Genomic DNA, 12,018 nt, shown 5'->3' with positions numbered 1-12,018 from the left:
ACAGAAATCTCTTAGTTGATACTGTAATACAAAGTTCTTAATTCCAGGCAGTTATTGTATCCTCCAGTGAATCAGACAGGATCTGCCCATTCAGGAACTACTACAGTACCTTTAAAAGCCACTAAATTCAGTAGCATCAAGAAATAATTACTGTCTGATTTCTCAACTGAAATAGGTCCAATGTTTTGGTTCAGTTAACAAAGCAACTTCATTAACTGAGGCAACTGAGCCTTCATGACCAAACCTTGCCAACACAGTCCCGTCAAGAAACCAAATCAAATTTGCTAAGGAAACACATAAGGCTACAATAAGCAACTGCCCAGCAAGTTCTCAGCTGTCTCACAGAAACCAGAGAGTTAATCATTGACTGCGTCAACTTTCCTCTCATTACAAGTATAAAGAAGTGCAAAGTAGTTTAAACCAATTCAAAAATTTTTATTTGCATATGTGTATTCAAATTTTTTACAACATGCATGAATTAATACTCTAATCTTGTATCTTCCCCTTTGCCAGACAAGTGACTCTAGTACAAGAGCAAAACTAGACTTCCAGGGCAATTCCCAAAACGCAGACCCTCTCAAACATTTTTGTGGTATTTGACAGGACCATAACTAATAAAAAGTTACTACAGTTCGTATCCTAGCTATCTTTTTCATTTTCCCTTCTACAACTATGAAAGATATTCCTTCTGTCAATTCTCCCTCCCTCGCCAAATACTTCAGGCACTTCAACAATAAAATTTTCCACTTAGCTCTTTTAAAGCATTTTAACACTTAAAAAAAACTTACAAAAAGAACATTTAACATGCCAACAGAAAGAGCAGCATTCTGTCACAAAGTATTCCAAACATTCTAAATATTTTTAAAAGAAAAACAAATATTCAGTTATCTTTAGCACAAACGTGTTTATGTGCACACCTCGCAGCACATTTTAGCTGATTATCTTGAAATAATCCCATTCCCAGTAAGATTTTACATTTTTTAAAGAAAGTTAATTTTAGAAAGAACAAAGAGAAGGAAAGTGGCAAAACACCCAATCCACCATGTTACATCAGACAAAAAAATATTCCAAAAGATAATAAAACTAATTGCTTGAGACATCTGTATGATCTATTTTACCAACCTAAAATTTTCCCCCAGGAAAGTAATCTAATGCTAAATGATGCATGTCAAGATAAGAAGAAATTTATCTTTTTGGCCAGTTGCAGTGCAAACCTTGTAGATTGGAAGCCAGCTAATCAAAGCACTACAACAGACCTGTTTACATTTCCAGTGATCATGGGGGAGGGAGAAAGGATAAACAAGGTATAAAACTTTTTTTAGTGACTTGAATGAAAACCTACTCTGCTTTTCACGAGGCTGCTCCCCTGCTCTGCCTCTTTACACATCATTGTATAAACTCTAGCTCTGAAGCTCCATTATTCAAAGTAATCAGCAATTTTGGAACAAACTGGCCTGTACCAACTTTGTCCACCTATGATGGAACTCCACATTTCTATAAGGAAATAAGCCCCAAAAAAACCACTCAAAGTTTATTTGCAAAGGAAGATATACAAGGTCAGAAACACTGTCTACAAGGTCAGAAACATGGCCTCTGGCCTCTGGTTGGTCTATAAAGAAGGCTGATGATTTTAACCTCACAGCTGAAGGGCATTGGAGAACATAGGAGATGATTACTAGGCATTTTAAAAAATTCTTTAGCTACTACTTTAATAGCAAATTGGTTACAAATTCATGAGAACTGTAGTACACCTTAAGTGTCTGGCATTTATCTGAAGCTCTCTCACACTGTTGGAATTTCTATCCTATAATTGCTTATTGAGCATTCTAGAACAGTCAGGACTTCACCCAGAAAGGCAGGCACCCTTCTACTTCTTTCTAAAGAAATTTTTTAAAAAGTAAATAAAGAGTAGAGGAAGAAAGGGATTTGAAATACTTATATAAAGGCTTTGTAGGCCACCTTTAAGCCATCATCATGAGACTGATTTCAGTGTCATCACAAACACAAATCAAAAGCTGAAATCAATTTGTAAATTTCTAAATTCAACACAGCTGAAAGTAATTGTGTTTCTGATAAAGCCCATCTCTTGCAGGCATATTTTAGTACTCTCAACCATACTTCAGTGCAAAAGATCTCACTGTTGACTAACAGCACCAAGAATTCTACAAACATTTTGTAGCTATTACATACAGACAGCATCATTAGGAAAAACTATTTTTAATGCAAAATATTTGTCAAGCTCTATGTATCTTAAGGCAGGTTAAAGCATGATATTTGCTCAGAAGGACCAACATGGAGACCATAGCAATTTCTACTAGATCAGTCTCAGCTGTTCATGATGTATTTAACATAGCAGTAGCAACTTTTTCTCAAACTAAATCTGCAAGGACAAGAATTTACTTCCAGCTTTGCATTCAGGATATCAAACAGTTGACTGGGCCCATAAGAAACTAGCACATGTCACAAAACAGAACCCTTAAGATGTTGGCTGTACTTTTTACTCAGATGTTTTAGGAAGATGAACACAATACTGCAGGTCCTTAATCTGGGCTTGTACCTGGAATCGCTTTCATAAAACAGTATTTGCAACACTAGGCCTTGAATCAATACTGAGCAGTACCCCATTAGCCTTCAGCACCTGCCTCTCGGAGAAAAAAAGAAAAAACATTTTTATGCTCAATTAAGTACAACCAAAGAAAAACTCAGAGCTCCTTTCATGTAAAGGAAATCACCTTCCCATGCAGATAGCACCTCACTGAGCAGCTGATGCCAGAAAACACAAGCTTGAATAAAACTGACTTATTGTTATGCTCTTGTCTGTTTCAAGTTTGTTAGTCAACACGCACAGCAGTAACAGCCATGCCGGCCGGGCAGCTGAGCGGGACGCGCTCCCCGCCCCCGGCATCAGCTGCTCACACAAAGTACCTGGCAGGGGCACGCAGCCAGGGGACCGCGGCCGTGCCCCCGCGGCCGCAGGGCCCGGCAGCCCCCTCGCCCCTCCGCGCCCCTCCAGCCCGGACGCCCCGGGCCTTCCCCCCGCCCCGGGCCGGCTCCGCGCACGGCCCGGCCGCCCCTCACCTTCTCCTGGGCCTTGCGGTAGCGCTGCAGCGCCTGCTGGGTCAGGTCCCGCACGCGGAGCTGCCCGTCCTTGCAGGGCACCACGATGCCGGTCCGCCCGAAGCACACGGTCACTTTCATCTCAGCGCGCCGCCATGCCCGCCCTGCCCGCCCACGAACGGCGCCCGGCAGCGCCGGCAGGTGCGGCTCGGCGGCCCCACGGGGCGGGCGGCAGGTGCTCCCGCGGGGCTGCGCCTCGGAGCGCGGGCAGCGCCGGCAGCGAGGCCCGGCCGCGGCCTCTCCTTCCGCCGTGCCCGCCCCGCCCCGCGCCGCGCTCCGGGAGGCGCGGGCCGGGCCGGGACGGGCGGGGCGGCCGCGGGCGGTGGCGGCGCTCGCCCGGGGCACGGAGCGCCGGGCCGGCTTTAAAGGGGCCGCGGGTCAGCGGCGCCCTTGCCGTGCGGCGGGAGGATGGGTGTCCCTTGCACGCCGCGCTGTGCGGAGCACCCAGCCGCAGCAGCCGGCCCGGTCCGCGCCAGCGGCGTGAAGTGCTGAGGCTGGAGCGCGGGGCACGGAGAGCTGTGTGCCCGGCTGGCCGAGCAGCTCTTCTGCCAGCACGGCGCTGGGCTGGACCGCGGTAGGCGCAGAGCATCCATCGCGCTTCGACAAGGCCCTGTGGCACACAAAATACACCTAAGCGAGAAATTGTGCCCGACCTGCTCGGTGGTGCAGCAGCCGGGGCTGCAGCACAGCCCTTGCCCCACGAGGCTGTGAAACACCTGCACACAGCTGCCCACCCCGACCTTCAGAGACTGACACGGGACCTCACGTGCACCGTGCCGCACCTGAGAACCTCAGGCACTCCCAAGCACCACATCTGCTCTTCAGCATACACAACACGCAGAGAAACCCATCACCCCGATACAGTGACAGCCCATACTCTTCAAGATGTGGTACAGTGAAGCTACACAACCTGCATAATGGGATGTGAGACTCTGCAGCGCTCCCCTAACACCTGCTAGTCTGCAAAGTACACTTTTCTGTGCTACTCGGTAACCAAATAGTGCTCCCTGCATCCCTACCTACCACTAGACCACATACAACATACTCGGTGCCCTCAGAAGCATAACAGATCAATCTGCCCACTGACATCTGTATTACTGAAAATCACTGCAAAGCAAAGGCAGTATAAAAATACCTCTAAGCCACAGCATGACATCACACAGCACAAGGGGACTATTACTGCAGTAAAACTGCCCCACCGGTTCACATTAGCATTCAAATAGGCAGTCCAAGCCCTGTGCTGTGTGAAGTAACCAAATGACAGTACCAGAGATGTTGCAATGGAAGTGGGCCAGAACAGCATAAGCTGAAGGTTGAAGTGAATAGAGAGGTTTTGGGATGAGATGAAGACAGAGCCACATAAACTCCAGCAGTGGAAAGTTCATCCTGTTTCCTTAGGAACAAGCAGTAGTGATGTGTGGGACTGATGCAGGTGGTAAACAATTCCTCCTTGCCTCTTCAAAGCTAGAAGTGTCTGTCACCAGCCAAAAGCATTTCAGAGCAAATCACAGGGAAACAATCTATTAAGCCATATCCCATATCCTGGGTGTGTATGTGTGTTTGCATGTGCAAGTGAACAAATATGCCTCCCATATGCTTTGAGCCATAGAAAAATTACATTCTTTTTCTCTTCAGGAGCAAAGAAGCAATACAAAGAAAGGGGAAATTTCTGTTTCTTAAAAAAACACCACGTATAAGTTAGCACAGTTTGTAGGCCAGAAACACCTCTGGAGCAGCTAGGATGGTGCTGGGGGCACCTGGTTCCCCAGAGTCAGCCCATGTGGCCATTTCAGATACACCACTGTGCTCCTGCCAATTCAGCCCCAAGCCAGCTCATTGCTGCCTCCCAATAGCACAGGTTTCAATGGTTTCTTGTGGGTCAGCACCACTGTAAACATTCATCATGCTAAATGGCCATTCCTGCCAGCTGCTGGAAGGACCACCAAGTCAGGCTACAAAAGTGTTTCACACGAAAAATAATCAAGGAGGAGAAAAAGGGAAGCCTTGATATAACTCTTAGCCAGTTCTATAAGCTGAGTTTGTACGGAGGGAGAAACAGGAGTACGTGGGGTAGGGAGCAACAGCTTTTCACTTCTTTCTTTCCTCCTGAAAAATTATAAGGGGGAGCAGTCCCACACAGCAGCCTCAGCTGCTAAATCAGAAGGAGCAGGCAGAAGGAGGAGTTCAGGGCACTCCTCTAGCTCAGCTGCTGATGTGCTGGTGGGAAGCCTGGGTCCCTGTGCTTGTATGGTTTTGGTTAGTTAGGTCAATAATTGACTGTGAATGTAAAGGCTCCTGTCTCTCTGTTTCTCTCTCCCTCTCTGTTTATAAGCAAGTCTGACACACTGAGGAAAAACTGTGGTATGATTTTCTTTTTCCTCAAATTCTGAAAAATGCAGGTGATATGCTCTATAACTGGAGTTAGGTAGAGCTTGTTGACAGAGAAAGTGTGTCATGTTAGACCAACTGATATGTTTGAAAAAGATTAAAACACTTTTCCCCCCAACACCATACCTGAAGCATAAGCAGCAGGTTTCAAAGTGTCTCTGATTAACTATAAGGACTTATAGCTGTTCCAGAAAGAAAGGAAATAAAAGGTTGTCTTTAAATGTGTGTGCTTAGTATCTTACAGAAACTGAGATTGTATTTAATTATCACACATCAACAAGGAGGAGTGAGAAAAGGTTACAGAGGGAACACCAGTGTGTTTACTGTCTGCCCGTGTTTGTTTGAAAGTTATGCATGGTATTGCTAATAAGGCATCATTGTGTTCTGGGTGAATTACACATTTGTTTATGCTGAAACAGTCGGAAAGACTTTGAAGCCATCTGGTAACAATTAACACCTACATATCAAGGTTTTACCTGCAACTATCCCTGAGACTTCAGTCTGTACAACTTTCTGAAAAGAAACACTTTCTTCTGTCAGAGAGTTGACAATGATTTTTTTTTTTTTCCCCTCAGGGATGGGGAACACTTTTCCAAAATCAAGTTCCTCCAATGCAGGTAAGAGAGTGACAAGAAAAATTGTCATATTTGTACAGCTAAGAAACCAAATATGGGAGGACCAGAAGTGTTGAACTAGAATTCAAAGAAACATTTAAGAAACTACAGCATGAGTTGCAATATGGTAAAAGAGAGAAGAGAGTAATTTTTATTTATCAGATCCCTACACCATTTGCTTCTGAATGAGATCATCAGGAATTATGACCAAAAAATACTTTCCTGGAAAAAATACCTCATGGATCTCTGTGAGTTAAGGCTTCCAAATCCCAAAGTTCCAGACACACTTCTTGTTGGGCACACAAGACTTCTAAGAATCAAGTTATCAAAATATTTATGTCCAATTTAAACTTAGAGTAAAATACAGCAACTTTTAAAACTGATGAATAATGAGGTCTTGTTTTTACCATACTTTTGTGCATTTAAGAGGACTTGCCTGCTTGGTTCTGTGACAGAAATCTAAACAATATTTCATTTGAAGTAGAGCATCATCCAGCTAATGCTGTAAGCGGCATAAACGAGCTTTGCCCCCCAGAGGAGGACTTCTGTTCCCTCCTGCCCCCAGCTGTTTGTTCCTGTCCATTCCCTTCATGTGCCAGCATGCACAGTTGTAGGTCTGTGCATTGAGATGCTGTGGAAATTAATTTTTTTGCCAGATTAGCTTTCAGCCAAATTCGTTCTGCAGAAACCAGAAAATCAAGATAAATCAGAACTCAGTTCTGTAATGGGGTTTAAAGCCCATGCTGGCCCAAGGGAGAACATGGCACAGCGTGACAGCAGCCTTTTTCTTTTGATTTATATCAGGTTACAGTAGTTTTAAGGCAGCCTGGTTATGAGCTTCAGACACAAATACATATCCATGAGATAATATTCATAACATTCAGGTATCAGTTTCATGAGAGAGAGGGGATGAGCAGATTTAACAACTCATTGCCACTGAGGATTACTGCTCTTGCCTTCCTCCCTTTCCATCATCCTTTCCCACCTGATGCCTCTTGGATATCTCGTGAGCCATTTCAGTGCATCAGTCTGGTAGAAAAACTAACAAAGGAAAATGGAAAACATTGCTCTCTGCTTTGTTAGTAACAAAAGGCCATGCAGGGAAGGTTCTGATATATCTCAGAGCAGGCTAGGGGGCAAGAGCAGGGCCCAACAGCTGGGGGCAGAAGGGGAGTGGACAAGATCTCCACTTTCATCAACCACAGTAAGTTCTTTGCCCAAATGACTAAATTAGCATCAGCTAATTTCTTGCACTCTTCATGTGAGTTTGTCCTACAACTGACTGGTGTGCTGTTCCCTCTGGCTCCTCTCCACACAGGCTGTAGGCTGTCAGATCTGTACACTCAGTTCCTGAGCTCCTGAGCACTGAATGGGAAACTCTACAGACACCACAAAGGGTGCTGACCAGGTGTAAGCTCACTTTACCACATCCTCCTCCCTTATGCTGGGTCAGCTCTCCATGTGAAAGCACAGGGCTCCTGCCTGACCTGTGATGTTTCACAGGACAGCAGTGTGGCCATAGCTCCGTGCCTGCACTGGGTCACGTTGGTACTGCTGGCAGTTTCCTGATGGGCAGATGCTGTGCCAGCAACACAGCTCCACTGACACCCCTGCCCTCCCTACTGACCATTCCTTCCCACAGTGGCATTAGCACAGTGCTGGCCAGAGGAGTAGAGTTTAAAACTTCTGAAATCATATTTTTCTAAGTTGAATGGCTCTTATACTTTCTCTGCTATAACTGGAAGCTGCAATAAGGATAACCAGCACTTTCCTTTTATATCTGTGAGGCTTTAGCTAAAGATTCCAAAACCATTACTAATTGTCAATGAAGATTTGCAATCACTGTGCCAGCAGACATACATGGACTGGTTAAGCAACCTACTTAAAAACACAAAGGAATTTTTCCTAGTTTTGCTGCTAACAAGACAACACAAGTGTTGACCTTTAGTTTTTGGCTCTGAGCAGTGTCTCCTTCACCCATTAGACAATTAATTATTTGACATCAGGAGCCAGGGTTGCCAAAGAAGTTGCTCCTAGAGCACTATTGGCTCAGCCCATTTTCTGCCATTAATAAACCTTGTGAGAGAAATACATTCAATCTGAGTTCAGGAACTTGAAAAAGCCCTTAAAGAGCCTTAAGATGTTATTACTGCAGGTATGTTTTTTTCCCAGAGTTTCAGAGACTGAAATAGATTTGGAGATAAAGTTGAACCAGATGTAAAGAAAATAAAAAACTTTATCATTTAAATCAATCTCATAATCCCTGGAGATCTGGTTTGTGATTTTTCAGACTTTTTTTCTGGTAACATAGTAAAATGTATTTGTTTGCTCCTTACTGAATGTTGTTACCAGTAAACCCTTCAATTACTAAAGGCAAAAAGGGTCATAATTTCTGCTGTTTATATTTTGCATTTCTCCCAGCTTGAATAATGAAAATCAATAAAACCACTTTCACTGCCAAGTCTCAGTGGTACAATGCTGGTGAATAAAGGGAAAGCAAACTAACAAATATTCTTGGAAAATGTGGTAGAATTTTTTAAAATACAATAGAAAATATCTGTTTACAATCTATATAAAATCAGGTTCTTGCTAAAGTTTGGATTTGAACCTAATTTATAGTTGAAATAATAAATAAAGAAATTGTGAGACTTGCAAAGCAAGATGATTCTCAGTTTCCATTCATGATGCCACCCCTAGTTCACCTTGGATTTTCTTTCTGCTCATATAACTATATTGATTTAGCTCAAGAAAAACATTTTTTTTTAATATCTACGCTCTATAAGGATATGAAAGAAGAGCGTGCTTGAATATCCAGTATTATACCCCCTGTAATATCAAAGTCTGGAACCAGATGGGAGAAATCCACTTTCAATTAGCCTAGGCAGAATTCAGGTGAGAAGGGATCCCTGCTGGCGCTGCAGGACAGTACAGGAGAGCTGGCCCAGCCCTGCCCTGTGCTGGGCACCAGCCAGGCTGCACCAAGCCCTGCTGGAGAACCTGGGCATCCTTCGGCTCCCACGGGCAGCGCCTGGCAGTGGCTGCACGCCTGCAGGAGAAAAGACTGAGCGTAGAAGAGCTGAACACTGTGGGCCCAACCCCACCCCGCAGTGTGGAAAGGAATGTTTTGCTCATCGGATAATGATTTGTTTACAGTTAATTAAGCATAAGAGATGTTGATAACAAGCTCTGTTTACAGTGTGGGCAGGAGATGGCTCTGTCTAAATAGGTCCAAAGGATATTAACATTCTTAAAAGTTTGGAAGGTGTAGAGATTAGTCCTCAGAAAAGCCAAAGGTATGTTCAGAGAAATCCAGAGGGGAAGGAAAATCTTAATAAAGCCCTAGGGAAGATTTATATACAAAAGTTACATGTTTAAAGACTTCTTCAAAATGGTCCTTGGCCACAAAATTATGTAAACAGCTTAGTGATACAATCTCTAGGACACAGAGAGAGAGAAAGAAAAGCCTTTTGAAGCTAACTTAAAAGCATAGGTGGATATAATCCTAGATTTCTTTTTCTATTTGTGTTCACATGTGTCAAAATAATCTTACTCACTGTTTTCACTTTGACAGCTAAATTCTGCGTCACTCCAATCTCCACCTCATTTGGCATGAAGGTTGATTCTGTGGTTCATGACCACAAACACTAAGGTCCCATTTATCACTTCATCAGAGTTTCATTCTTGCTCTGTGATATATCTTGCCCAGGACCAAGAAGATGTTTCTCCAGGACACCCAAGAAGGACTAAAGTCCTCTTCTGCTCTGCAACAGCATGGAAAGACACAGCACAATGTGGAAGACATGTTTTGTGATAGGGAATGTTATCAGGCAGTGAGATGGTAGAAAGCATGCCCAGCTCTGGACTATCTCTAATTCTCCACAGTCACCTAAACTCAAAGTAGAGTGTACTATCGCCTGGGATTTGGTCTGAGCCACCTCTCCGTGACAGTCTTGCTCATCTCCAGGCAGCAAAATATACAAATAGGGTCTATGGTAAATTGAGATTACGCAGGAGCACATAGACTGCCCTGAAAATCACTTAGGCTTAACTTTTTCCTGACAGGAATTTGTGATCAAAAATCTTTAACAGTTGCACAGGAGGAATTCTCTCTTGAGCTAGAGAAGAAAATGAAGGTTCAGCCCTTTACTAGAGCACTGATCAAGGAGATTTAGGTTAAGATCCTGGGGTCTTGTCAAATTAGTTCTGATACCAAACATCATGTGTTTAACATGTGTTTTAGAGCTCGTGTCCATTGGATGCTCTCATGTCCTGTGACAGCTTTATAGCGATGATTTTCTCTCCTGACACCAACACTGTCACCCTTCCTTAGGAGAGTGCTGCTCACTTCCCAGGGTGGCTTGGAACTGCTGCACAGCAGAGCTGCATTTGCTTACTGATCTGAGCAAGGGGGTGTTACACTGGCTCTCTGTTCTTCCCACCCTAAGGCTACTCCTGTAGCAATGCAATTTATTCATCTCTCCTTGCTCAAAGATGTGCCTAAAGGCACAATATGGCCTTTGATTATCCAAGAGAAAAAAGTGAGCTTTCAGGGGCCACCACTGGCTTCTATTTAATAGTATGTAATTTCTAGATTCTGTTTACTTCTAGTTTTTAACACTCATTTATTTTCCTTTGGGTTTCATTAGTTGTTTTTTGTTTTGCTTTCTTTTTATTTGCAGCCATTTTTTGTGACTGCTAATGGCAACATCTATATGGGTCATAATGTGGCCAGTATCTACAATTTTAATTTAATATATGTGATTTTTAAATGTCTCTTTTAGCACAAAATCCATGAGAAGACCATTTACTTCACAGCTAAAGGTGCAGGTTTTTAAAAATATTCTTATCAATTCTCAGCTTTCTGTTTACTTTCTCTTGCCTTTTCCCTTTCTTCCTTTCAGGCTATTTTATACCGTCCAGCATTATGAGCTACAGATGCTAGAAGTTTTTATCCATTCATTCCCCAAAGCTGAAAGATTTGCTCTAAAAATGGAACACCTGTGGGCTCCCAGGCCAGATCAGCCTTGGGGGAGCTCAAAAAGAGAGGAAATTTTGGTCTCTGAAATCACAAATCAATCGCTCTAGCAGCACGGCAGGGAGGAGAGAGGACTCAGTGGAAAGAGATGCTGTGCCTGTTGCCAGCTGCATTACCTTCAGCTGCGGAAGGAGGAGGGTGTGTAAGTGTCTGTTCCAGTCCCCTGACCACAAAGGATTTATTTAAAATGCATGCCAGAAGGAGGATTAGAGCAGAGCCCTCCCTCCTTTCCTTTGTTCAGGAGGAGAAAGGGAGCAGAGCCCTTGGCTACTGGAGTCTGGGCTCTCCTACTACTCACAGCCTACTTCTCTTTGCCTTCCTCTTGTACTTTGCCATCACTTTTGAAAAGGATTGCTGGATATTCCAAGAATGACACTGTGCTTTACAGGAGTATCAGTCTCCAGCCTGCTCCATAAATTGTGCTCTACTTATGTAGACTGTGCCTACAAAACTATCTGGGTCAGGCATGCACAGCAGCCTGCCTTTCCTTTAATGTTTTACCAGACACTGTCCCTCGCATGATCCTTTTTCCAGATGGTCCCTAATCCTTGAACATATCCAAATCCTTCAGCTATGATTTCTTGATCTCTTCAACAACAGGTATTTTTCTGTAGTGTGTATAGTACATTGTGTGCTTTCTGCTTCTACAGCACTTCACAGTATTTCCCAAAAGTGTTTCAAAATTTTCATTCTTTTCCACTGTATTCCAGCTTTCACACCTAAGGCAACAGCTGAACACCAGTGAGCCAAGCCAACACCATATCAGCCTGAATTGTGGTAACTGATACACACCTTTCCTTCCAAGAAGCAATTCATTTATGCAGATGTTTTCTCCAGCTGTTTTTGTAATAATCACAGATTCAT

The 12,018-nt window shown here is 43.7% G+C and overlaps 1 protein-coding gene across 3 annotated transcripts in view; it reads right to left on the bottom strand.

Moving 5' to 3' along the window:
- Positions 1-3,585, bottom strand: part of PARD3B (par-3 family cell polarity regulator beta) — a 394,980-nt gene extending 391,395 nt beyond the window's left edge. For 2 of the 3 annotated variants that reach the window (XM_012574931.5, XM_030277632.4), the window contains exon 1: positions 3,079-3,584. In XM_012574931.5, the coding sequence (XP_012430385.4) occupies positions 3,079-3,198 (120 nt within the window). In that variant the 5' untranslated portion in view covers positions 3,199-3,584. Of the gene's footprint in view, positions 1-3,078 lie in introns of all 3 variants that reach the window. The other variant, XM_030277633.4, reaches the window with a different exon arrangement.
- Between the last annotated feature and the right edge of the window lie 8,433 nt (positions 3,586-12,018).

The sequence above is a fragment of the Taeniopygia guttata genome, chromosome 7 (assembly GCF_048771995.1).
Source record: "Taeniopygia guttata chromosome 7, bTaeGut7.mat, whole genome shotgun sequence".
In the NCBI taxonomy this organism is placed as follows: domain Eukaryota; kingdom Metazoa; phylum Chordata; class Aves; order Passeriformes; family Estrildidae; genus Taeniopygia; species Taeniopygia guttata.
This window is presented reverse-complemented; position numbering and strand designations above follow the sequence as displayed.